This window comes from Oncorhynchus tshawytscha, unplaced genomic scaffold (assembly GCF_018296145.1).
Source record: "Oncorhynchus tshawytscha isolate Ot180627B unplaced genomic scaffold, Otsh_v2.0 Un_contig_881_pilon_pilon, whole genome shotgun sequence".
Lineage (NCBI taxonomy): Eukaryota > Metazoa > Chordata > Actinopteri > Salmoniformes > Salmonidae > Oncorhynchus > Oncorhynchus tshawytscha.
The window spans coordinates 62,501-90,000 of NW_024609695.1; the positions used below are offsets into that span (position 1 = coordinate 62,501).

Here is a 27,500-nt window from a genome sequence, read left to right on the forward strand (position 1 = left end):
GATGTCATAAATCAATAGAACGATCAACGCATCATGGACAATCTAGCTGACATCGGGTAAAGTTCTCTCTTCCATTTCTGGTTCTCTCTCTCACACGGAGCGAGAACATTTGTGGACCAGGGAGATTTCCGTTTGACCGGATTAAAAGAAAATGGAAAGCTGTGAAAATGATCCATCATGCTGAAAGAAATACATTTCTCCATTCTGGTTCCCGAGATAAAATGAACTTTTGGTCTATCATTTTAATGCACGGAACACCTAGTTCTGCAGGAGTTCATATTACAGTAATCTACATGAGTCCTACAGTCAGTGTCCAGACTTCAGATAATATTATAATAGACTACAGTCAGTGTCCAGACTTCAGTTAATATTATAATAGACTACATGAGACCTACAGTCAGTGTCCAGACTGCAGTTAATATGATAATAGACTACAGTCAGTGTCCAGACTTCAGTTAATATTATAATAGACTACAGTCAGTGTCCAGACTTCAGTCAATATGATAATAGACTACAGTCAGTGTCCAGACTTCAGTCAATATGATAATAGACTACAGTCAGTGTCCAGACTTCAGTTAATATTATAATAGACTACAGTCAGTGTCCAGACTTCAGTGAATATTACAATAGACTATAGTCAGTGTCCAGACTTCAGTTAATATTATAATAGACTACAGTCAGTGTCCAGACTTCAGTTAATATTATAATAGACTACAGTCAGTGTCCAGACTTCAGTTAATATTATAATAGACTACATGAGACCTACAGTCAGTGTCCAGACTTCAGTTACTATTATAATAGACTACAGTCAGTGTCCAGACTTCAGTTAATATTATAATAGACTACAGTCAGTGTCCAGACTTCAGTTAATATTATAATAGACTACGGTCAGTGTCCAGACTTCAGTTAATATTATAATAGACTACATGAGACCTACAGTCAGTGTCCAGACTGCAGTTAATATGATAATAGACTACAGTCAGTGTCCAGACTTCAGTTACTATTATAATAGACTACAGTCAGTGTCCAGACTTCAGTTAATATTATAATAGACTACAGTCAGTGTCCAGACTTCAGTTAATATGATAATAGACTACAGTCAGTGTCCAGACTGCAGTTAATATGATAATAGACTACAGTCAGTGTCCAGACTTCAGTTACTATTATAATAGACTACAGTCAGTGTCCAGACTTCAGTTAATATTATAATAGACTACAGTCAGTGTCCAGACTTCAGTTAATATTATAATAGACTACAGTCAGTGTCCAGACTTCAGTTAATATGATAATAGACTACAGTCAGTGTCCAGACTTCAGTTAATATTATAATAGACTAGTCAGTGACCAGACTTCAGTTAATATTACTTTTGGACATGGCCAAAAGTAATGCACTATATAGGGAATAGGGTGCCATATTGGATACACCTGCTCTCTGTTCGCTCACATTATCCACTACCAAACATTATCCACTACCGCACATTATCCACTACCACACATCATCCACTATCACACATCATCCACTACCACACATCATCCACTATCACACATCATCCACTACCACACATCATCCACAATCACATATCATCCACAATCACATATCATCCACTATCACACATCATCCACTATCACACATCATCCACTATCACACATTATCCACTACCGCACATTATCCACTAACACACATCATCCACTATCACACATTATCCACTACCACACATTATCCACTACCACACATTATCCACTACCACACATTATCCACTATCACACATCATCCACTATCACACATTATCCACTACCGCACATTATCCACTACCACACATTATCCACTACCACACATTATCCACTAACACACATCATCCACTATCACACATCATCCACTATCACACATTATCCACTACCGCACATTATCCACTAACACACATCATCCACTATCACACATCATCCACTACCGCACATGATCCACTACCGCACATTATCCACTACCACACATTATCCACTACCACACATTATCCACTACCGCACATTATCCACTAACACACATCATCCACTATCACACATTATCCACTATCACATATCATCCACTACCTCACATTATCCACTATCACACATTATCCACTATCACACATCATCCACTAATCACATGATCCACTATCACACATCATCCACTAATCACACATCATCCACTAATCACATTATCCACTATCACACATTATCCACTATCACACATTATCCACTAATCACATGATCCACTAACACACATCATCCACTATCACACATCATCCACTATCACACATCATCCACTATCCCACATTATCCACTAATCACATGATCCACTAACACACATCATCCACTATTACACATTATCCACTATCACACATCATCTACTAGTGTATAATTCACTATCACACATTATCTACTATCACACATTGTCCACTATTACACATTATCCACTACCACACATCATCGACTAGTGTATAATTCACTATCACACATTATCCACTATCACCCATTATCCACTATCACACAGTATCCACTACCACACATCATCTACGCGTGTATAATCCATAAATCAGCCAGAGTGACCTCTGGACAGGACACTAGTCTATCTCCTGTTTCTGTAGAGTAGGTACTCCCACTGGACAGGACACTAGTCTATCTCCTGTTTCTACAGCGTGAGGCAGTTCACCTGGACAGGACACTAGTCTATCTCCTGTTTCTGTAGAGTGAGTACTCCCTCTGGACAGGACACTAGTCTATCCCCTGTTTCTGTAGAGTAGGTACTCCCTCTGGACAGGACACTAGTCTATCTCCTGTTTCTACAGCGTGAGGCAGTTCACCTGGACAGGACACTAGTCTATCCCCTGTTTCTGTAGAGTGAGTACTCCCTCTGGACAGGACACTAGTCTATCCCCTGTTTCTGTAGAGTAGGTACTCCCTCTGGACAGGACACTAGTCTATCTCCTGTTTCTGTAGAGTAGGTACTCCCTCTGGACAGGACACTAGTCTATCCCCTGTTTCTGTAGAGTAGGTACTCCCTCTGGACAGGACACTAGTCTATCTCCTGTTTCTGTAGAGTGAGTACTCCCTCTGGACAGGACACTAGTCTATCTCCTGTTTCTGTAGAGTGAGTACTCCCTCTGGACAGGACACTAGTCTATCTCCTGTTTCTGTAGAGTGAGTACTCCCTCTGGACAGGACACTAGTCTATCTCCTGTTTCTGTAGAGTAGGTACTCCCTCTGGACAGGACACTAGTCTATCCCCTGTTTCTGTAGAGTAGGTACTCCCTCTGGACAGGACACTAGTCTATCTCCTGTTTCTGTAGAGTGAGTACTCCCTCTGGACAGGACACTAGTCTATCTCCTGTTTCTGTAGAGTAGGTACTCCCTCTGGACAGGACACTAGTCTATCTCCTGTTTCTGTAGAGTAGGTACTAAATATATCTAGTATTAAAATATCTCTAGTATTAAAATATCTATTAAAATATCTCTAGTATTAAAATATTTAATGAAATATCTCTAGTATAAAAATATCTCTAGTATAAAATATATCTAGTATTAAAATATCTCTAGTATAAAATATCTCTAGTATTAAAATATCTCTAGTATAAAATATGTATTAAAATATCTCTAGTATTAGAATATCTCTAGTATAAAATATGTATTACAATATCTCTAGTATTAAAATATCTCTGGTATCAAATATCTCTAGTATTAAAATATCTCTAGTATTAAAATATATCTAGTATTAAAATATCTCTAGTATAAAATATCTCTAGTATAAAATATGTATTAAAATATCGCTAGTATTAAAATATCTCTATTATTAAAATATCTCTAGTATTAAAATATGTCTAGTATTAAAATATATATTAAAATATATCTAGTATTAAAATATATATTAAAATATATCTAGTATTAAAATATCTCTAGTATAAAAATAGCTCTTAAAATATCTCTGATATTAAAATACGTATAGTATTAAAATATTTAATAAAATATCTCTAGTATAAAATATATCTAGTATTAAAATATCTCTAGTATTAAAATATATCTAGTATAAAATATCTCTGGTATTAAATATCTCTAGTATTAAAATATCTCTAGTATTAAATTATATCTAGTATTAAAATATTTCTAGTATAAAATATGTATTAAAATATCTCTGGTATCAAATATCTCTAGTATTAAAATATATCTAGTATTAAAATATCTCTAGTATAAAATATCTCTAGTATTAAAATATCTCTATTATTAAAATATATCTAGTATTAAAATATCTCTAGTATAAAATATCTCTAGTATTAAAATATCTCTAGAATAAAATATGTATTAAAATATCTCTAGTATAAAATATGTATTACAATATCTCTAGTATTAAAATATCTCTGGTATTAAATATGTATTACAATATCTCTAGTATTAAAATATCTCTGGTATCAAATATCTCTAGTATTAAAATATCTCTAGTATTAAAATATCTCTAGTATAAAATATGTATTACAATATCTCTAGTATTAAAATATCTCTGGTATCAAATATCTCTAGTATTAAAATATCTCTAGTATTAAAATATCTCTAGTATTAAAATATGTATTAAAATATCTCTAGTATTAAAATATCTCTAGTAAATACTTTACCTGGAACATCACAGTGAAGAAAACCACTATGATGGTTGTGGCCACGAAGTAGTCTTTAGCCGGGACCCGTTCTGCATCCAGCAGCACCACCAAGGCAAACGCCACCGCCCCTCGCAGGCCACCGTACGACATCACCACCTGGTCGATCTTGTCCAATGGGACGAGGCGGAACCAGTTCAACACCCAGGTCTGCATGACCACACCTGAAAGAGATCAGAGACAGAGAATCCAACAGCTACAGTATAATACTTATCCCCCCCACAGTATAAATGAAGTTGTGCCAGTACATTCTCAGACTCATCATTGAGTTCAGAGTACCATCTTGATTATTGATAAAGGACGACAGATATTCAGACACTTTTTGGAGTTAATTGAAGGAGTGATTATTTTATAATCTGTTTGGCATTAAAGGTTTTATAGAGAGGCCCGATCACTGATAAAAACACGCTGGATCCTCAAGACTCTGTTCAGTATCTGTGTGTAAAGCAAGCACCCTGACGAAAGGCTCTCTCAGACAAGCACCCTGACGAAAGGCTCTCCCAGACAAGCACCCTGATGAAAGGCTCTTCAGACAAGCACCCTGACGAAAGGCTCTCCCAGACAAGCACCCTGACGAAAGGCTCTCCCAGACAAGCACCCTCCCAGACAAGCACCCTGAAAGGCTCTTCAGAGAAGCACCCTGACAAAAGGCTCTTTAGAGAAGCACCCTGACAAAAGGCTCTCTCAGACAAGAATGTTGGTCAAATAAATCCACATTAAGGACAGAGAAGACTCCTCTCTTTGCACCCAAGAATGTTGGTGCTGCGTAGGTCCACTCTTGCCCAGGGGGCTGCAATCTCTGATACATAGTAGTATAGTATTGAAATTCACCTTCAGCTATGTGTAGAGTAACAACGCTGGGTACTGAATCAATGTTTAGTAAGGCGACACACCTACCCAGGGCCCTAAAGACGAAGATGAAGATGAGCGTACAGGAGATGAGTCCTGTGTCCCAGGCCCACTTAGACTTGTCCACGGCTGAGATGCCCAGGAAGATGAAGATGATGGTTTCGGCGATGCTGGCCAGGGTTTTCATCGTGTACTTCACCGTGGTACGAGATTTCTGGGATATGTTGGCCTCCACGTACTTGTTACAGCCGATACCACAGAACGTCATTCTGAAGGAGGTGAGAGAGAGAGAGAGACAGAGGACAGGAGAGGACCAGGGTCCAGATTCACAAAACACTTCTTAAATGCAAAAAAATTAACAAGTTCATAAGATAGTTCGTAAGTGCAATTCCTCAACAATATCTTAAGATTTTATGATTTTCTTACAAACTCCTCAAACATCTTCTCACGTATCTTCTTTAAGATGTTTGTTGCTAGGCAACCCATTTAGCTATCGAGCTAGCTAGCAATGGCAAAAAAAAATAATCAATACTTAATAAAATGATCAATACTTAAAATAATTAATATTTAAAATAATCAATACTGAAACTTTCAGATATAGTTTGAGAGTGAATTATGTACAATTGATTTTCATGAGCTGTTTTCTCTCACTGCCCAGAGTTTAGGACAATGGTTGAGCTATCTTGGAATTTTAAAATATTTACAACCAACTTTATTTTCAAGATAAAATATGATTTCTTAACTTTTTGCTTAAGGAGAAACATAAGAAAACAGCGAAAGAGAATTTCCAAGAACCTTTTTGAGGAATAGCAACTTTGCTGAACTTTCTTCTTAAGTCTAAAGTCTATAGTTAAGAGAAAAACATGGCATTTTAGAAGATATTCCTTCTAAAGAGGGTTTAGAGAATCTGAGCCCAGGGCCTTAACCAGGGTTGGAGTTCGGAAGAGGACATTTTTGAAAATTGAAGCTCATTAACTGCAATTCTATACAATTTAAAACCTTTTTCAAATGCTATTTGGAGAACAGCAAAACAAGGCAAAATGACCCCAGCCATTATCACCTTGTCTGCTGTAGGTTCATTCACCTCAGTCCATCTACAAGCACACAGCCTGTTAGCTATACAATCTACCTACCTCAGTCCATCTACAAGCACACAGCCTGTTAGCTATACAATCTACCTACCTCAGTCCATCTACAAGCACACAGCCTGTTAGCTATACAATCTACCTACCTCAGTCCATCTACAAGCACACAGCCTGTTAGCTATACAATCTACCTACCTCAGTCCATCTACAAACACACAGCCTGTTAGCTATACAATCTACCTACCTCAGTCCATCTACAAGCACACAGCCTGTTAGCTATACAATCTACCTACCTCAGTCCATCTACAAACACACAGCCTGTTAGCTATACAATCTACCTACCTCAGTCCATCTACAAGCACACAGCCTGTTAGCTATACAATCTACCTACCTCAGTCCATCTACAAACACACAGCCTGTTAGCTATACAATCTACCTAACTCAGTCCATCTACAAACACAGCCTATTGGATATACAATCTACCTACCTCAGTCCATCTATAAACACACAGCCTGTTAGCTATACAATCGACCTACCTCAGTCCATCTACAAACACAGCCTGTTAGCTATACAATCTACCTACCTCAGTCCATCTACAAACACACAGCCTGTTAGCTATACAATCTACCTCAGTCCATCTACAAACACACAGCCTGTTAGCTATACAATCTACCTACCTCAGTCCATCTATAAACACACAGCATGTTAGCTATACAATCTACCTACCTCAGTCCATCTATAAACACACAGCCTGTTAGCTATACAATCTACCTACCTCAGTCGATCTACAAACACACAGCCTATTAGCTATACAATCTACCTACCTCAGTCCATCTACAAACACAGCCTGTTGGATATACAACTGTAATGTTATGAAGGGGAGATATGAGACATGATTCACACTGACACGTAGAATCAGTGATGAAACAAAAACCTATTACATGTTTACAACTGTATTGTTTGGATGTTGGTTGTATTTTAATGTTGGTCTGTAGGGAAGATAGGTCCTGTTGAGATGTTCATATTGTAACATAGTGGTTGTATTGTAATGTAGGTCTATAGGGAAGATAGGTCCTGTTGAGATGTTCATATTGTAACATAGTGGTTGTATTGTAATGTAGGTCTCTAGGGAAGATAGGTCCTGTTGAGATGTTCATATTGTAACATACAGTGGTTGTATTGTAATGTAGGTCTAAAGGGAGGATAGGTCCTGTGGAGATGTTCATATTGTAACATAGTGGTTGTATTGTAATGTAGGTCTGTAGGGAAGATAGGTCCTGTTGAGATGTTCATATTGAAACATACAGTGGTTGTATTGTAATGTAGGTCTATACACACACACACACACACACACACACACACACACACACACACACACACACACACACACACACACACACACACACGCACACGCACACGCACACGCACACACACAGACACCCTAATGACAGCGGAATAAAAATATATTAGAAATGTGAAGTGAGTTTAAATGCAACATCTTTTGAGTACAGACCATCACATTTTCTGTGGTGATTTCTAGAACACATACTAAAGATGTACTCACGACAAGATGGCGGACAGAGAGAAGAGCTCAGCGGTGAGGTAGGCCAGGTAGACCATGAGGAAGACCAATAGAGGCTCAATGATGCGGACCTTCTTGGTGAAACGTGTGATGAAGGCTAGGAGAGCAGCAAAGATCAGACCCACCATGGTCCCCCCAATACTGACGATGAGGAATGAGGCTGAGGAGGGAGAGGAGGGAGAGAAGGACGGAGATGGGGAGGAGGAGGAGGAAGGGTGGAGGGAGACAGGGAGGAAGAGGAGAGGGGTGGAGGAAGATGGGGAGACAGGGAGGAAGAGGAGAGGGGTGGAGGAAGATGGGGAGACAGGGAGGAAGAGGAGAAGGAAGATGGGGAGGTGGAGGAGGAAGGGTAGAGGGAGACAGGGAGGAAGAGGAAGATGGGGAGGAGGAGGAAGGGTGGAGGGAGACAGGGAGGAAGATGGGGAGGAGGAGGAAGGGTGGAGGGAGACAGGGAGGAAGAGGGGGAGGAGGAGGAAGGGTGGGGGAGACAAGGAGGAGGAGGAAGGGTGGAGGGAGAGAGAGGAAGGGTGGAGAGAGAGGGGAGGAGGAAGAGAGGAGGCATAGGGGACGTGGGAGAGTCTTTAGGTTCAGAGACAGGAAATCAGGAGAGGTCTCATAGTGGCTATGCAGAGCATAGTGTATGTGTAAATAGACTACAGCTAACACAGACTACAGCTAACACAGACTACAGCTAACACAGACTACAGCTAACACAGACTACAGCTAAACACAGACTACAGCAAACACAGACTACAGCTAAACACAGACTACAGCTAACACAGACTACAGCTAACACAGACTACAGCTAAACACAGACTACAGCTAAACACAGACTATAGCTAACACAGACTACAGCGAACACAGACTACAGCTAAACACAGACTACAGCTAAACACAGACTACAGCTAAACACAGACTACAGCTAACACAGACTACAGCTAAACACAGACTATAGCTAACACAGACTACAGCTAAACACAGACTACAGCTAACACAGACTACAGCTAAACACAGACTATAGCTAACACAGACTACAGCGAACACAGACTACAGCTAAACACAGACTACAGCTAAACACAGACTACAGCTAAACACAGACTATAGCTAACACAGACTACAGCTAACACAGACTACAGCTAAACACAGACTACAGCTAAACACAGACTATAGCTAACACAGACTACAGCGAACACAGACTACAGCTAAACACAGACTACAGCTAAACACAGACTACAGCTAAACACAGACTACAGCTAACACAGACTACAGCTAAACACAGACTACAGCGAACACAGACTACAGCTAAACACAGACTACAGCGAACACAGACTACAGCTAAACACAGACTATAGCTAAACACAGACTACAGCTAAACACAGACTACAGCTAAACACAGACTACAGCTAACACAGACTACAGCTAACACAGACTACAGCTAACACAGACTACAGCTAAACACAGACTACAGCTAAACACAGACTACAGCTAACACAGACTACAGCTAACACAGACTACAGCTAAACACAGACTACAGCTAAACACAGACTACAGCTAAACACAGACTACAGCTAAACACAGACTATAGCTAACACAGACTACAGCTAAACACAGACTACAGCTAAACACAGACTACAGCTAACACAGACTACAGCTAACACAGACTACAGCTAAACACCAGAACTCATCCTCACCCACTCCTTTGAAATAGTCAGCTGTCTGAACATTCTCAGGGCCCACCTCCACGAAGGACATGTACACCTTATACAACACCTGCAGAGGAGGAGACATGACATCATCAGGAGATTGTCTTTGTAACTCTCTCCATAACACAATGCATTCTCTATACAGGTGGGTGCTACTTATTGGTGGTGCACAACACACTGCAATGCTGCAGGCCTGGGGCTGGTTATAACCCTGATCCACTATTAAAGGCTGGTTATAACCCTCATCCACTATTAAAGGTTGGTTATAACCCTGATCCACTATTAAAGGCTGGTTATAACCCTCATCCACTATTAAAGGTTGGTTATAACCCTGATCTACTATTAAAGGCCTGGGGCTGGTTATAACCCTCATCCACTATTAAAGGCCTGGGGTTGGTTATAACCCTGATCCACTATTAAAGGCCTGGGGTTGGTTATAACCCTCATCCACTATTAAAGGCCTGGGGTGGTTATAACCCTGATCCACTATTAAAGGCCTGGGGTTGGTTATAACCCTCATCCACTATTAAAGGCCTGGGGCTGGATATAACCCTGATCCACTATTAAAGGCCTGGGGCTGGTTATAACCCTGATCCACTATTAAAGACCTGGGGTTGGTTATAACCCTGATCCACCATTAAAGGCTGGTTATAACCCTGATCCACTATTAAAGGCTGGTTATAACCCTGATCCACTATTAAAGGCCTGGGGTTGGTTATAACCCTGATCCACTATTAAAGGCTGGTTATAACCCTCATCCACTATTAAAGGCCTGGGGTTGGATATAACCCTGATCCACTATTAAAGACTGGTTATAACCCTCATCCACTATTAAAGGCCTGGGGTTGGTTATAACCCTGATCCACTATTAAAGGCCTGGGGTTGGTTATAACCCTCATCCACTATTAAAGGCCTGGGGGTGGTTATAACCCTGATCCACTATTAAAGGCCTGGGGTTGGTTATAACCCTCATCCACTATTAAAGGCCTGGGGCTGGATATAACCCTGATCCACTATTAAAGGCCTGGGGTTGGTTATAACCCTGATCCACAATTAAAGGCCTGGGGCTGGTTATAACCCTGATCCACTATTAAAGACCTGGGGTTGGTTATAACCCTGATCCACCATTAAAGGCTGGTTATAACCCTGATCCACTATTAAAGGCTGGTTATAACCCTGATCCACTACTAAAGGCCTGGGGTTGGATATAACCCTGATCCACTATTAAAGGCCTGGGGTGGTTATAACCCTGATCTACTATTAAAGGCTGGTTATAACCCTGATCCACTATTAAAGGCTGGTTATAACCCTGATCCACTATTAAAGACCTGGGGTTGGTTATAACCCTGATCCACTATTAAAGGCCTGGGGTTGGTTATAACCCTGATCTACTATTAAAGGCCTGGGGCTGGTTATAACCCTGATCCACTATTAAAGGCCTGGGGTTGGTTATAACCCTGATCCACTATTAAAGGTTGGTTATAACCTGATCCACTATTAAAGGCCTGGGGCTGGTTATAACCCTGATCCACTATTAAAGGCTGGTTATAACCCTGATCCACTATTAAAGGCCTGGGGGTGGTTATAACTCTGATCCACTATTAAAGGCCTGGGGTGGTTATAACCCTGATCCAGTATTAAAAGCCTGGGGTGGTTATAACCCTGATCCACTATTAAAGGCTGGTTATAACCCTGATCCACTATTAAAGGCTGGTTATAACCCTGATCCACTATTAAAGACTTGGGGCTGGTTATAACCCTGATCCACTATTAAAGGCCTGGGGGTGGTTATAACCCTGATCCACTATTAAAGGTCTGGGGGTGGTTATAACCTGATCCACTATTAAAGGTCTGGGGGTGGTTATAACCCTGATCCACTATTAAAGGCTGGTTACAACCCTGATCCACTATTAAAGGTCTGGGGTTGGTTATAACCCTGATCTACTATTAAAGGCTGGTTATAACCCTGATCCACTGTTAAAGACCTGGGGGTGGTTATAACCCTGATCCACTATTAAAGGCCTGGGGTGGTTATAACCCTGATCCACTATTAAAGGCCTGGGGTGGTTATAACCCTGATCCACTGTTAAAGACTGGTTATAACCCTGATCCACTATTAAAGTCCTGGGGGTGGTTATAACCCTGATCCACTATTAAAGGCTGGTTATAACCCTGATCCCGTATTAAAGGCTGGTTATAACCCTGATCCACTATTAAAGGTCTGGGGGTGGTTATAACCCTGATCCACTATTAAAGGTCTGGGGTGGTTATAACCCTGATCCACTATTAAAGCCCTGGGGTTGGTTATAATCCTGATCCACTATTAAAGGGTGATCCACTATTAAAGGCTGGTTATAACCCTGATCCACTATTAAAGGTCTGGGGATGGTTATAACCCTGATCCACTATTAAAGGCCTGGGGTTGGTTATAACCATGATCCACTATTAAAGGCCTGGGGTTGGTTATAACCCTGATCCACTATTAAAGGCCTGGGGTTGGTTATAACCCTGATCCACTATTAAAGGCTGGGTATAATCCTGATCCACTATTAAAGGCCTGGGGTTGGTTATAACCCTGATCCACTATTAAAGGCTGGGTATAATCCTGATCCACTATTAAAGGCCTGGGGTTGGTTATAACCCTGGTCCTCTATTAAAGGCTGGTTATAACCCTGATCCACTATTAACGGTCTGGGGTTGGTTATAAACCTGATCCACTATTAAAGGTCTGGGTATAACCCTGATCCACTATTAAAGGCTGGTTATAACCCTGATCCACTATTAAAGGTCTGGGGTTGGTTATAACCCTGATCCACTATTAAAGGTCTGGTTATAACCCTGATCCTCTATTAAAGGCTGGTTATAACCCTGATCCACTATTAACGGTCTGGGGTTGGTTATAACCCTGATCCACTATTAAAGGTCTGGGGGTGGTTATAACCCTGATCCACTATTAAAGGCTGGTTATAACCTGATCCACTATTAAAGGCCTGGGGTTGGTTATAAACCTGATCCACTATTAAAGGCTGGTTATAACCCTGATCTACTATTAAAGGCTGGTTATAACCCTGATCCACTATTAAAGGCTGGTTATAACCCTGATCCACTATTAAAGACCTGGGGTTGGTTATAACCCTGATCCACTATTAAAGGCCTGGGGTTGGTTATAACCCTGATCTACTATTAAAGGCCTGGGGCTGGTTATAACCCTGATCCACTATTAAAGGCCTGGGGTTGGTTATAACCCTGATCCACTATTAAAGGTTGGTTATAACCCTGATCCACTATTAAAGGCCTGGGGCTGGTTATAACCCTGATCCACTATTAAAGGCTGGTGGTTATAACCCTGATCCACTATTAAAGGCCTGGGGGTGGTTATAACTCTGATCCACTATTAAAGGCCTGGGGTGGTTATAACCCTGATCCAGTATTAAAAGCCTGGGGTGGTTATAACCCTGATCCACTATTAAAGGCTGGTTATAACCCTGATCCACTATTAAAGGCTGGTTATAACCCTGATCCACTATTAAAGACCTGGGGTTGGTTATAACCCTGATCCACTATTAAAGGCCTGGGGTGGTTATAACCCTGATCTACTATTAAAGGTCTGGGGGTGGTTATAACCTGATCCACTATTAAAGGTCTGGGGTGGTTATAACCCTGATCCACTATTAAAGGCTGGTTACAACCCTGATCCACTATTAAAGGTCTGGGGTTGGTTATAACCCTGATCTACTATTAAAGGCTGGTTATAACCCTGATCCACTGTTAAAGACCTGGGGGTGGTTATAACCCTGATCCACTATTAAAGGCCTGGGGTGGTTATAACCCTGATCCACTATTAAAGGCCTGGGGTGGTTATAACCCTGATCCACTGTTAAAGACTGGTTATAACCCTGATCCACTATTAAAGTCCTGGGGGTGGTTATAACCCTGATCCACTATTAAAGGCTGGTTATAACCCTGATCCCGTATTAAAGGCTGGTTATAACCCTGATCCACTATTAAAGGTCTGGGGGTGGTTATAACCCTGATCCACTATTAAAGGTCTGGGGGTGGTTATAACCCTGATCCACTATTAAAGCCCTGGGGTTGGTTATAATCCTGATCCACTATTAAAGGGTGGTTATAACCCTGATCCACTATTAAAGGCTGGTTATAACCTGATCCACTATTAAAGGTCTGGGGATGGTTATAACCCTGATCCACTATTAAAGGCCTGGGGTTGGTTATAACCATGATCCACTATTAAAGGCCTGGGGTTGGTTATAACCCTGATCCACTATTAAAGGCCTGGGGTTGGTTATAACCCTGATCCACTATTAAAGGCTGGGTATAATCCTGATCCACTATTAAAGGCCTGGGGTTGGTTATAACCCTGATCCACTATTAAAGGCTGGGTATAATCCTGATCCACTATTAAAGGCCTGGGGTTGGTTATAACCCTGGTCCTCTATTAAAGGCTGGTTATAACCCTGATCCACTATTAACGGTCTGGGGTTGGTTATAAACCTGATCCACTATTAAAGGTCTATTCTGGTTATACCTGATCCACCTGATAACCCACTATTAAAGGCTGGTTATAACCCTGATCCACTATTAAAGGCCTGGGGTTGGTTATAAACCTGATCCACTATTAAAGGCTGGTTATAACCCTGATCCACTATTAAAGGCCTGGGGTTGGTTATAAACCTGATCCACTATTAAAGGCTGGTTATAACCCTGATCCACTATTAAAGGTCTGGGGTTGGTTATAAACCTGATCCACTATTAAAGGCTGGTTATAACCCTGATCCACTATTAAAGGTCTGGGGTGGTTATAAACCTGATCCACTATTAAAGGCCTGGGGGTGGTTATAAACCTGATCCACTATTAAAGGCTGGTTATAACCCTGATCCACTATTAAAGGTCTGGGGTTGGTTATAAACCTGATCCACTATTAAAGGCTGGTTATAACCCTGATCCACTATTAAAGGTCTGGGGGTGGTTATAAACCTGATCCACTATTAAAGGCTGGTTATAACCCTGATCCACTATTAAAGGTCTGGGGTTGGTTATAAACCTGATCCACTATTAAAGGCTGGTTATAACCCTGATCCACTATTAAAGGCCTGGGGTTGGTTATAAACCTGATCCACTATTAAAGGCTGGTTATAACCCTGATCCACTATTAAAGGTCTGGGGGTGGTTATAACCCTGATCCACTATTAAAGGCTGGTTATAACCCTGATCCACTATTAAAGGCTGGTTATAACCCTGATCCACTATTAAAGGTCTGGGGGTGGTTATAACCCTGATCCACTATTAAAGGTTGGTTATAACCCTGATCCACTATTAAAGGTCTGGGGTTGGTTATAACCCTGATCCACTATTAAAGGTCTGGGGGTGGTTATAACCCTGATCCACTATTAAAGGCTGGTTATAACCCTGATCCACTATTAAAGGTTGGTTATAACCCTGATCCACTATTAAAGGTCTGGGGGTGGTTATAACCCTGATCCACTATTAAAGGCCTGGGGGTGGTTATAACCCTGATCCACTATTAATGCACAGTCGCTGTGGAGAAACAGACCAGGAACAGACAGAAGGTAGCTGCAGAACAGAACGATGAGGGAACCTGTAAGTCTATGTGAAAACGTTAAATCCATCCTACTAGTCTTCACTGTCCTCAGACTAGACCAGAGAAAGACTCCCAACCTGCCCCTGCAAATCCTCACAATGGCTGCACAGCATCTCAGAGTACAAGTGCTGATCTAGGATCAGTTTAGCCTAGGATCTAGGATTAGCACTCCCACTCTGAAACGGTTGATCCATACAGACGACAGTGGTTGGCGTCAGCACTCGGCTCTTCTGCAGTTTAATCTTCCCGTAAACCAACATACGGCTGGCTCTCTCTTCTCACAAAGCATAGTAGCAACACTGTACAAGCAGAGGGCCTGACATCCTAGGTTAGATCCCAAATAGCACCCTATTTTCAAAGTCAGTGCACTACTTCAGGTCAGAAGTAGTGCACTATATAGGGAATAGGGTTCCATAGGGCTCTGGTCTAAACGACAACAAGTCGGTTGTGTTGGGCTGGTACATCAGAGAACTAAGAGATATGAGAGAGGTTGTTTAAAGCACTAGAATGTTACTGTGTTCAACAACAACATCAACAACAACATCAACAACAACAACAACAGCAACAACAACAAGTCGGTTGTGTTGGGCTGGTACATCAGAGAACTAAGAGATATGAGAGAGGTTGTTTAAAGCACTAGAATGTTACTGTGTTCAACAACAACATCAACAACAACATCAACAACAACAACAACAGCAACAAGTCGGTTGTGTTGGACTGGTACATCAGAGAACTAAGAGATATGAGAGAGGTTGTTTAAAGCACTAGAATGTTACTGTGTTCAACAACAACATCAACAACAACATCAACAACAACAACAACAGCAACAACAACAACTCGGTTGTGTTGGACTGGTACATCAGAGAACTAAGAGATATGAGAGAGGTTGTTTAAAGCACTAGAATGTTACTGTGTTCAACAACAACAACAACAACAGCATCAACAACAACAACATCAACAACAACAACAACAGCAATAGCAACAACAGCAACAACAACAAGTCGGTTGTGTTGGACTGGTACATCAGAGAACTAAGAGATATGAGAGAGGTTGTTTAAAGCACTAGAATGTTACTGTGTTCATCAACAACAACAACAACAACAGCATCAACAACAACAACAACAACAACGTGAATAGACTTTCTAATGTGTCTAACGGCCTACTACGACAGAAACCCAAGAGCAAAGCCGCTTACATTTCTCATCAAATAAGCCTGAGCTTGAGACCTGGGGGGGAACGGAGTACGGTTTACCAGACCTGGAGGGGAGGGGGAACGGAGTACGGTTTACCAGACCTGGAGGGGAGGGGGAACGGAGTACGGTTTACCAGACCTGGGGAGGGGGAACGGAGTACGGTTTACCAGACCTGGAGGAGGGGGAACGGAGTACGGTTTACCAGACCTGGAGGGGAGGGGGGAACGGAGTGCGGTTTACCAGACCTGGGGGGGGGGAACGGATACGGTTTACCAGACCTGGGGAGGGGGAGAGTACGGTTTACCAGACCTGGGGAGGGGGGAACGGAGTACGGTTTACCAGACCTGGGGGGGGGAACGGAGTACGGTTTACCAGACCTGGGGAGGGGGAACGGAGTACGGTTTACCAGACCTGGGGGGGGGGGAGAGTACGGTTTACCAGACCTGGGGAGGGGGGAGAGTACGGTTTACCAGACCTGGGGGGGGGAGGGTGGAGTACGGTTTACCAGACCTGGGGAGGGGGAACGGAGTACGGTTTACCAGACCTGGGGGGGGGAGGGTGGGTACGGTTTACCAGACCTGGGGAGGGGAGGGTGGAGTACGGTTTACCAGACCTGGGGAGGGGAGGGTGGAGTACGGTTTACCAGACCTGGGGAGGGGGAACGGAGTACGGTTTACCAGACCTGGGGGAGGGGGAACGGAGTATGGTTTACCAGACCTGGGGAGGGGGGAATGGAGTACGGTTTACCAGACCTGGGGGGAGGGGGGAGAGTACGGTTTACCAGACCTGGGGAGGGGGGGAACGGAGTACGGTTTACCAGACCTGGGGAGGGGGGAACGGAGTACGGTTTACCAGACCTGGGGGGGGGAACGGAGTACGGTTTACCAGACCTGGGGGGGGGGGGAACGGAGTACGGTTTACCAGACCTGGGGGGAGGGGGAACGGAATACAGTTTACCAGACCTGGGGGAGGGGGAGAGTACGGTTTACCAGACCTGGGGAGGGGGGAACGGAGTACGGTTTACCAGACCTGGGGGGAGGGGGAGAGTACGGTTTACCAGACCTGGGGAGGGGGAACGGAGTACGGTTTACCAGACCTGGGGGAGGGTGGAGTACGGTTTACCAGACCTGGGGGGAGGGGGAACGGAGTACGGTTTACCAGACCTGGGGGAGGGTGGGTACGGTTTACCAGACCTGGGGGGGAACGGAGTGCGGTTTACCAGACCTGGGGGGGGGGGAGGGGTACGGTTTACCAGACCTGGGGGAGGGGGGAACGGAGTACGGTTTACCAGACCTGGGGGGGAGGGTGGAGTACGGTTTACCAGACCTGGGGGGGGAACGGAGTGCGGTTTACCAGACCTGGGGGAGGGTGGAGTACGGTTTACCAGACCTGGGGGGAGGGGGGACGGAGTACGGTTTACCAGACCTGGGGGAGGGGAACGGAGTGCGGTTTACCAGACCTGGGGGAGGGGGAACGGTATACGGTTTACCAGACCTGGAGTGGAGGGTGAGTACGGTTTACCAGACCTGGGGAGGGGGAACGGTATACGGTTTACCAGACCTGGGGGGGGCGGAGTGCGGTTTACGAGACCTGGGGAGGGGGAACGGATACGGTTTACCAGACCTGGGGGAGGGTGGAGTACGGTTTACCAGACCTGGGGAGGGGGGGAGTACGGTTTACCAGACCTGGGGGAGGGGGAACGGAGTGCGGTTTACCAGACCTGGGGAGGGGGTAACGGAGTACAGTTTACTAGACCTGGGGGAGGGGGAACGGAATACAGTTTACCAGACCTGGGGAGGGGGGGAACGGAGTACGGTTTAACAGACCTGTTGTATATAGCGGTGGTGTTCTATATAGTCTATATAGTGTTGGTGTTTGTGTTCTATATAGTGTTGGTGTTCTATATAGTGTTAGTGTTCTATATAGTGTTGGTGTTCTATATAGCGGTGGTGTTCTATATAGTGTTGGTGTTCTATATAGTGTGGGTGTTCTATATAGTGTTAGTGTTCTATATAGTGTTAGTGTTCTATATAGTGTTGGTGTTCTATATAGTGTTGGTGTTGGTGTTCTATATAGTGTTGGTGTTCTATATAGTGTTGGTGTTCTATATAGTGTTGGTGTTCTATATAGTGTTGGTGTTCTATATAGTGTTGGTGTTGTATATAGTGTTGGTGTTGTATATAGTGTTGGTGTTGGTGTTCTATATAGTGTTGGTGTTCTATATAGTGTTGGTGTTCTATATAGTGTTAGTGTTCTATATAGTGTGGGTGTTCTATATAGTGTTAGTGTTCTATATAGTGTTGGTGTTCTATATAGTGTTGGTGTTCTATATAGTTTATATAGTGTTGGTGTTGGTGTTCTATATAGCGGTGGTGTTCTATATAGTCTATATAGTGTTGGTGTTCTATATAGTGTTGGTGTTCTATATAGTGTTGGTGTTCTATATAGAGTTGGTGTTCTATATAGTGTTGGTGTTCTATATAGTGTTGGTGTTCTATATAGTGTTGGTGTTCTATATAGTGTTGGTGTTCTATATAGTGTTGGTGTTCTATATAGTGTTAGTGTTCTATATAGCGTTGGTGTTCTATATAGTGTTGGTGTTCTATATAGTTGGTGTTCTATATAGTGTTGGTGTTCTATATAGTGCTGGTGTTCTATATAGTGCTGGTGTTCTATATAGTGTTGGTGTTCTATATAGTGCTGGTGTTCTATATAGTGCTGGTGTTCTATATAGTGTTGGTGTTCTATATAGTGTTGGTGTTCTATATAGTGTTGGTGTTCTATATAGTGTTGGTGTTCTATATAGTGTTGGTGTTCTATATAGTGTTGGTGTTCTATATAGTGTTGGTGTTCTATATAGTGTTTGTGTTCTATATAGTGTTGGTGTTCTATATAGTCTATATAGTGTTGGTGTTCTATATAGTCTATATAGTGTTGGTGTTCTATATAGTCTATATAGTGTTGGTGTTCTATATAGTGTTGGTGTTGGTGTTCTATATAGTGTTGGTGTTCTATATAGTCTATATAGTGTTGGTGTTCTATATAGTGTTGGTGTTCTATATAGTCTATATAGTGTTGGTGTTCTATATAGTGTTGGTGTTGGTGTTCTATATAGTGTTCGTGTTCTATATAGTGTTGGTGTTCTATATAGTCTATATAGTGTTGGTGTTCTATATAGTCTATATAGTGTTGGTGTTCTATATAGTGTTGGTGTTGGTGTTCTATATAGCGTTGGTGTTCTATATAGTGTTGGTGTTCTATATAGTGTTGGTGTTCTATATAGTGTTGGTGTTCTATATAGTGTTGGTGTTCTATATAGTGTTGGTGTTCTATATAGTGTTAGTGTTCTATATAGCGTTGGTGTTCTATATAGTGTTGGTGTTCTATATAGTGTTGGTGGTCTATATAGTGTTGGTGTTCTATATAGTGTTGGTGTTCTATAGAGTGTTGGTGTTCTATATAGTGTTAGTGTTCTATATAGCGTTGGTGTTCTATATAGTGTTGGTGTTCTATATAGTGTTGGTGTTCTATATAGTGTTGGTGTTCTATATAGTGTTAGTGTTCTATATAGTGTTGGTGTTCTATATAGTGTTAGTGTTCTATATAGTGTAGTGTTAGTGTTGGTGTTCTATATAGTGTTGGTGTTCTATATAGTGTTGGTGGTCTATATAGTGTTGGTGTTCTATAAAGTGTTAGTGTTCTATATAGTGTTGGTGTTCTATATAGTGTTAGTGTTCTATATAGTGTTAGTGTTGGTGTTCTATATAGTGTTGGTGTTCTATATAGTGTTGGTGGTCTATATAGTGTTGGTGTTCTATAAAGTGTTGGTGTTATATAGAGTGTTGGTGTTCTATATAGTGTTGGTGTTCTATATAGTGTTGGTGGTCTATATAGTGTTGGTGTTCTATAAAGTGTTGGTGTTCTATAGAGTGTTGGTGTTCTATATAGTGTTAGTGTTCTATATAGCGTTGGTGTTCTATATAGTGTTGGTGTTGGTGTTCTATATAGTGTTGGTGTTGGTGTGCTATATAGTGTTAGTGTTGGTGTTCTATATAGTGTTGGTGTTCTGTATAGTGTTGGTGTTCTATATAGCGTTGGTGTTCTATATAGTGTTGGTGTTGGTGTTCTATATAGTGTTGGTGTTGGTGTTCTATATAGTGTTGGTGTTCTATATAGTGTTGGTGTTCTATATAGTGTTAGTGTTCTATATAGTGTGGGTGTTCTATATAGTGTTAGTGTTCTATATAGTGTTGGTGTTCTATATAGTGTTGGTGTTCTATATAGTGCTGGTGTTCTATATAGTCTATATAGTGTTGGTGTTGGTGTTCTATATAGCGGTGGTGTTCTATATAGTCTATATAGTGTTGGTGTTGGTGTTCTATATAGTGTTGGTGTTCTATATAGTGTTGGTGTTCTATATAGTGTTGGTGTTCTATATAGAGTTGGTGTTCTATATAGTGTTGGTGTTCTATATAGTGTTGGTGTTCTATATAGTGTTGGTGTTCTATATATAGTGTTGGTGTTCTATATAGTGTTAGTGTTCTATATAGCGTTGGTGTTCTATATAGTGTTGGTGTTCTATATAGTGTTGGTGTTCTATATAGTGTTGGTGTTCTATATGTGTGTGTTCTATATAGTGCTGGTGTTCTATATAGTGCTGGTGTTCTATATAGTGTTGGTGTTCTATATAGTGCTGGTGTTCTATATAGTGCTGGTGTTCTATATAGTGTTGGTGTTCTATATAGTGTTGGTGTTCTATATAGTGTTGGTGTTCTATATAGTGTTGGTGTTCTATATAGTGTTGGTGTTCTATATAGTGTTGGTGTTCTATATAGTGTTGGTGTTCTATATAGTGTTGGTGTTCTATATAGTGTTGGTGTTCTATATAGTGTTGGTGTTCTATATAGTGTTGGTGTTCTATATAGTCTATATAGTGTTGGTGTTCTATATAGTCTATATAGTGTTGGTGTTCTATATAGTGTTGGTGTTCTATATAGTGTTGGTGTTCTATATAGTCTATATAGTGTTGGTGTTCTATATAGTGTTGGTGTTCTATATAGTCTATATAGTGTTGGTGTTCTATATAGTGTTGGTGTTGGTGTTCTATATAGTGTTCGTGTTCTATATAGTGTTGGTGTTCTATATAGTCTATATAGTGTTGGTGTTCTATATAGTCTATATAGTGTTGGTGTTCTATATAGTGTTGGTGTTGGTGTTCTATATAGCGTTGGTGTTCTATATAGTGTTGGTGTTCTATATAGTGTTGGTGTTCTATATAGTGTTGGTGTTCTATATAGTGTTGGTGTTCTATAGAGTGTTGGTGTTCTATATAGTGTTAGTGTTCTATATAGCGTTGGTGTTCTATATAGTGTTGGTGTTCTATATAGTGTTGGTGGTCTATATAGTGTTGGTGTTCTATATAGTGTTGGTGTTCTATAGAGTGTTGGTGTTCTATATAGTGTTAGTGTTCTATATAGCGTTGGTGTTCTATATAGTGTTGGTGTTCTATATAGTGTTGGTGTTCTATATAGTGTTGGTGTTCTATATAGTGTTAGTGTTCTATATAGTGTTGGTGTTCTATATAGTGTTAGTGTTCTATATAGTGTTAGTGTTGGTGTTCTATATAGTGTTGGTGTTCTATATAGTGTTGGTGGTCTATATAGTGTTGGTGTTCTATAAAGTGTTAGTGTTCTATATAGTGTTGGTGTTCTATATAGTGTTAGTGTTCTATATAGTGTTAGTGTTGGTGTTCTATATAGTGTTGGTGTTCTATATAGTGTTGGTGGTCTATATAGTGTTGGTGTTCTATAAAGTGTTGGTGTTCTATATAGTGTTAGTGTTCTATATAGCGTTGGTGTTCTATATAGTGTTGGTGTTGGTGTTCTATATAGTGTTGGTGTTGGTGTGCTATATAGTGTTAGTGTTGGTGTTCTATATAGCGTTGGTGTTCTATATAGTGTGGGTGTTCTATATAGTGTTGGTGTTCTATATAGTGTTAGTGTTCTATATAGTGTTAGTGTTCTATATAGTGTTGGTGTTCTATATAGTCTATATAGTGTTGGTGTTCTATATAGTGTTGGTGTTCTATATAGTGTTAGTGTTCTATATAGTGTTGGTGTTGGTGTTGGTGTTCTATATAGTGTTGGTGTTGGTGTTCTATATAGTGTTAGTGTTCTATATAGTGTTGGTGTTGGTGTTGGTGTTCTATATAGTGTTGGTGTTGGTGTTCTATATAGTGTTAGTGTTCTATATAGTGTTGGTGTTGGTGTTGGTGTTCTATATAGTGTTAGTGTTCTATATAGTGTTAGTGTTCTATATAGTGTGGGTGTTCTATATAGTGTTGGTGTTCTATGTAGTGTTAGTGTTCTATATAGTGTTGGTGTTCTATATAGTGTTAGTGTTCTATATAGTCTATATAGTGTTGGTGTTCTATATAGTGTGGGTGTTCTATATAGTGTTGGTGTTCTATATAGTCTATATAGTGTTGGTGTTCTATATAGTCTATATAGTGTTGGTGTTCTATATAGTGTTGGTGTTGGTGTTCTATATAGTGTTGGTGTTCTATATAGTCTATATAGTGTTGGTGTTCTATATAGTGTTGGTGTTCTATATAGTCTATATAGTGTTGGTGTTCTATATAGTGTTGGTGTTCTATATAGTGTTCGTGTTCTATATAGTGTTGGTGTTCTATATAGTCTATATAGTGTTGGTGTTCTATATAGTCTATATAGTGTTGGTGTTCTATATAGTGTTGGTGTTGGTGTTCTATATAGCGTTGGTGTTCTATATAGTGTTGGTGGTCTATATAGTGTTGGTGGTCTATATAGTGTTGGTGTTCTATAGAGTGTTGGTGTTCTATATAGTGTTAGTGTTCTATATAGCGTTGGTGTTCTATATAGTGTTGGTGTTCTATATAGTGTTAGTGTTCTATATAGTGTTAGTGTTGGTGTTCTATATAGTGTTGGTGTTCTATATAGTGTTGGTGGTCTATATAGTGTTGGTGTTCTATAAAGTGTTGGTGTTATATAGAGTGTTGGTGTTCTATATAGTGTTGGTGTTCTATATAGTGTTGGTGGTCTATATAGTGTTGGTGTTCTATAAAGTGTTGGTGTTCTATAGAGTGTTGGTGTTCTATATAGTGTTAGTGTTCTATATAGCGTTGGTGTTCTATATAGTGTTGGTGTTGGTGTTCTATATAGTGTTGGTGTTGGTGTGCTATATAGTGTTAGTGTTGGTGTTCTATATAGTGTTGGTGTTCTGTATAGTGTTGGTGTTCTATATAGTGTTGGTGGTCTATATAGTGTTGGTGTTCTATATAGTGTTGGTGTTCTATATAGTGTTGGTGTTGGTGTTCTATATAGTGTTGGTGTTGGTGTTCTATATAGTGTTGGTGTTCTGTATAGTGTTGGTGTTCTATATAGTGTTGGTGGTCTATATAGTGTTGGTGTTCTATAAAGTGTTAGTGTTCTATATAGTGTTGGTGTTCTATATAGTGTTGGTGTTGGTGTTCTATATAGTGTTGGTGTTGGTGTGCTATATAGTGTTGGTGTTCTATATAGTGTTGGTGTTGGTGTTCTATATAGTGTTGGTGTTCTATATAGTGTTGGTGTTCTATATAGTGTTGGTGTTCTATATAGTGTTGGTGTTCTATATAGTCTATATAGTGTTGGTGTTCTATATAGTGTTAGTGTTCTATATAGTGTTGGTGTTCTATATAGTGTTGGTGTTCTATATAGTGTTGGTGTTCTATATAGTGTTGGTGTTCTATGTAGTGTGGGTGTTCTATATAGTGTGGGTGTTCTATATAGTGTTGGTGTTCTATATAGTGTTAGTGTTCTATATAGTGTTAGTGTTCTATATAGTCTATATAGTGTTGGTGTTGGTGTTCTATATAGTCTATATAGTGTTGGTGTTGGTATTCTATATAGTCTATATAGTGTTGGTGTTGGTGTTCTATATAGTGTTGGTGTTCTATATAGTGTTGGTGTTCTATATAGTGTTAGTGTTCTATATAGTGTTAGTGTTCTATATAGTCTATATAGTGTTGGTGTTGGTGTTCTATATAGTCTATATAGTGTTGGTGTTGGTATTCTATATAGTCTATATAGTGTTGGTGTTGGTGTTCTATATAGTGTTGGTGTTCTATATAGTGTTGGTGTTCTATATAGTGTTGGTGTTCTATATAGTGTTGGTGTTCTATATAGTGTGGGTGTTCTATATAGTGTGGGTGTTCTATATAGTGTTGGTGGTCTATATAGTGTTGGTGTTCTATATAGTGTTGGTGTTCTATATAGTCTATATAGTGTTTGTGTTTTATAGAGTCTATGTAGTGTTAGTGTTCTATATAGTGTTGGTGTTCTGTATAGTGTTGGTGTTCTATATAGTGTTGGTGTTCTATATAGAGTTGGTGTTCTATATAGTGTTTGTGTTGGTGTTCTATATAGTGTTGGTGTTCTATATAGTGTTTGTGTTCTATATAGAGTTGGTGTTCTATATAGTGTTAGTGTTCTATATAGTGTTGGTGTTCTGTATAGTGTTGGTGTTCTGTATAGTGTTGGTGTTGGTGTTCTATATGGTGTTGGTGTTCTATATAGTGTTGGTGTTCTATATAGTGTTTGTGTTCTATATAGAGTTGGTGTTCTATATAGTGTTAGTGTTCTATATAGTGTTGGTGTTCTGTATAGTGTTGGTGTTCTATATAGTGTTGGTGTTCTATATAGCGTTGGTGTTCTATATAGTGTGGGTGTTCTATATAGTGTTGGTGGTCTATATAGTGTTGGTGTTCTATATAGTGTTAGTGTTCTATATAGTGTTGGTGTTCTATATAGTGTTGGTGTTCTATATAGTCTATATAGTGTTGGTGTTCTATATAGTGTTGGTGTTCTATATAGTGTTAGTGTTCTATATAGTGTTAGTGTTCTATATAGTGTGGGTGTTCTATATAGTGTTGGTGTTCTATATAGTGTTAGTGTTCTATATAGTGTTGGTGTTCTATATAGTGTTAGTGTTCTATATAGTCTATATAGTGTTGGTGTTCTATATAGTGTGGGTGTTCTATATAGTGTTGGTGTTCTATATAGTGTTGGTGTTCTATATAGTCTATATAGTGTTGGTGTTCTATATAGTCTATATAGTGTTGGTGTTCTATATAGTCTATATAGTGTTGGTGTTCTATATAGTCTATATAGTGTTGGTGTTCTATATAGTCTATATAGTGTTGGTGTTCTATATAGTCTATATAGTGTTGGTGTTCTATATAGTGTTGGTGTTCTATATAGTGTTGGTGTTCTATATAGTCTATATAGTGTTGGTGTTCTATATAGTGTTAGTGTTCTATATAACGTTGGTGTTCTATATAGTGTGGGTGTTCTATATAGTGTTGGTGGTCTATATAGTGTTGGTGTTCTATATAGTGTTAGTGTTCTATATAGTGTTGGTGTTCTATATAGTGTTGGTGTTCTATATAGTCTATATAGTGTTGGTGTTCTATATAGTGTTGGTGTTCTATATAGTGTTAGTGTTCTATATAGTGTTAGTGTTCTATATAGTGTGGGTGTTCTATATAGTGTTGGTGTTCTATATAGTGTTGGTGTTCTATATAGTGTTGGTGTTCAATATAGTGTTAGTGTTCTATATAGTCTATATAGTGTTGGTGTTCTATATAGTGTGGGTGTTCTATATAGTGTTGGTGTTCTATATAGTGTTGGTGTTCTATATAGTCTATATAGTGTTGGTGTTCTATATAGTCTATATAGTGTTGGTGTTCTATATAGTCTATATAGTGTTGGTGTTCTATATAGTCTATATAGTGTTGGTGTTCTATATAGTGTTGGTGTTCTATATAGTGTTGGTGTTCTATATAGTCTATATAGTGTTGGTGTTCTATATAGTGTTAGTGTTCTATATAGTGTTGGTGTTCTATATATTGTTGGTGTTCTATATAGTGTGGGTGTTCTATATAGTCTATATAGTGTTGGTGTTCTATATAGTGTTAGTGTTCTATATAGTGTTGGTGTTCTATATAGTGTTAGTGTTCTATATAGTGTGGGTGTTCTATATAGTGTTGGTGTTCTATATAGTGTTGGTGTTGGTGTTCTATATCGTGTTGGTGTTCTATATAGTGTGGGTGTTCTATATAGTGTGGGTGTTCTATATGGTGTTGGTGTTCTATATAGTGTTGGTGTTGGTGTTCTATATAGTGTTAGTGTTCTATATAGTGTTGGTGTTGGTGTTCTATATAGTGTTAGTGTTCTATATAGTGTTGGTGTTCTATATAGTGTTAGTGTTCTATATAGTGTTGGTGTTCTATATAGTGTTGGTGTTCTATATAGTGTTGGTGTTCTATATAGTGTGGGTGTTCTATATAGTGTTGGTGTTCTATATAGTGTTGGTGTTCTATATAGTGTTGGTGTTCTATATAATGTTGGTGTTCTATATAGTGTTAGTGTTCTATATAGTGTTGGTGTTGGTGTTCTATATAGTGTTGGTGTTCTATATAGTGTTGGTGTTCTATTTAGTGTTGGTGTTCTATTTAGTGTTGGTGTTCTATATAGTGTTGGTGTTGGTGTTCTATATAGTGTTGGTGTTCTATATAGTGTTAGTGTTCTATATAGTGTGGGTGTTCTATATAGTGTTGGTGTTCTATATAGTGTTGGTGTTCTATATAGTGTTGGTGTTCTATATAGTGTTGGTGTTCTATATAGTGTTGGTGTTCTATATAGTGTTGGTGTTGGTGTTCTATATAGTGTTGGTGTTCTATATAGTGTTAGTGTTCTATATAGTGTGGGTGTT

At 40.0% G+C, this 27,500-nt stretch overlaps 1 protein-coding gene across 1 annotated transcript in view; it reads right to left on the reverse strand.

Annotated features, from left to right (window-relative positions):
- LOC112241667 (sodium/hydrogen exchanger 5-like) overlaps positions 1-27,500 on the reverse strand; it is a 109,667-nt gene that overhangs the window by 27,222 nt on the left and 54,945 nt on the right. The window contains 4 exon segments of the mRNA XM_042317007.1: positions 4,638-4,840; positions 5,574-5,794; positions 8,175-8,352; positions 9,884-9,962. Of these exon segments, the coding sequence (XP_042172941.1) occupies positions 4,638-4,840; positions 5,574-5,794; positions 8,175-8,352; positions 9,884-9,962 (681 nt within the window).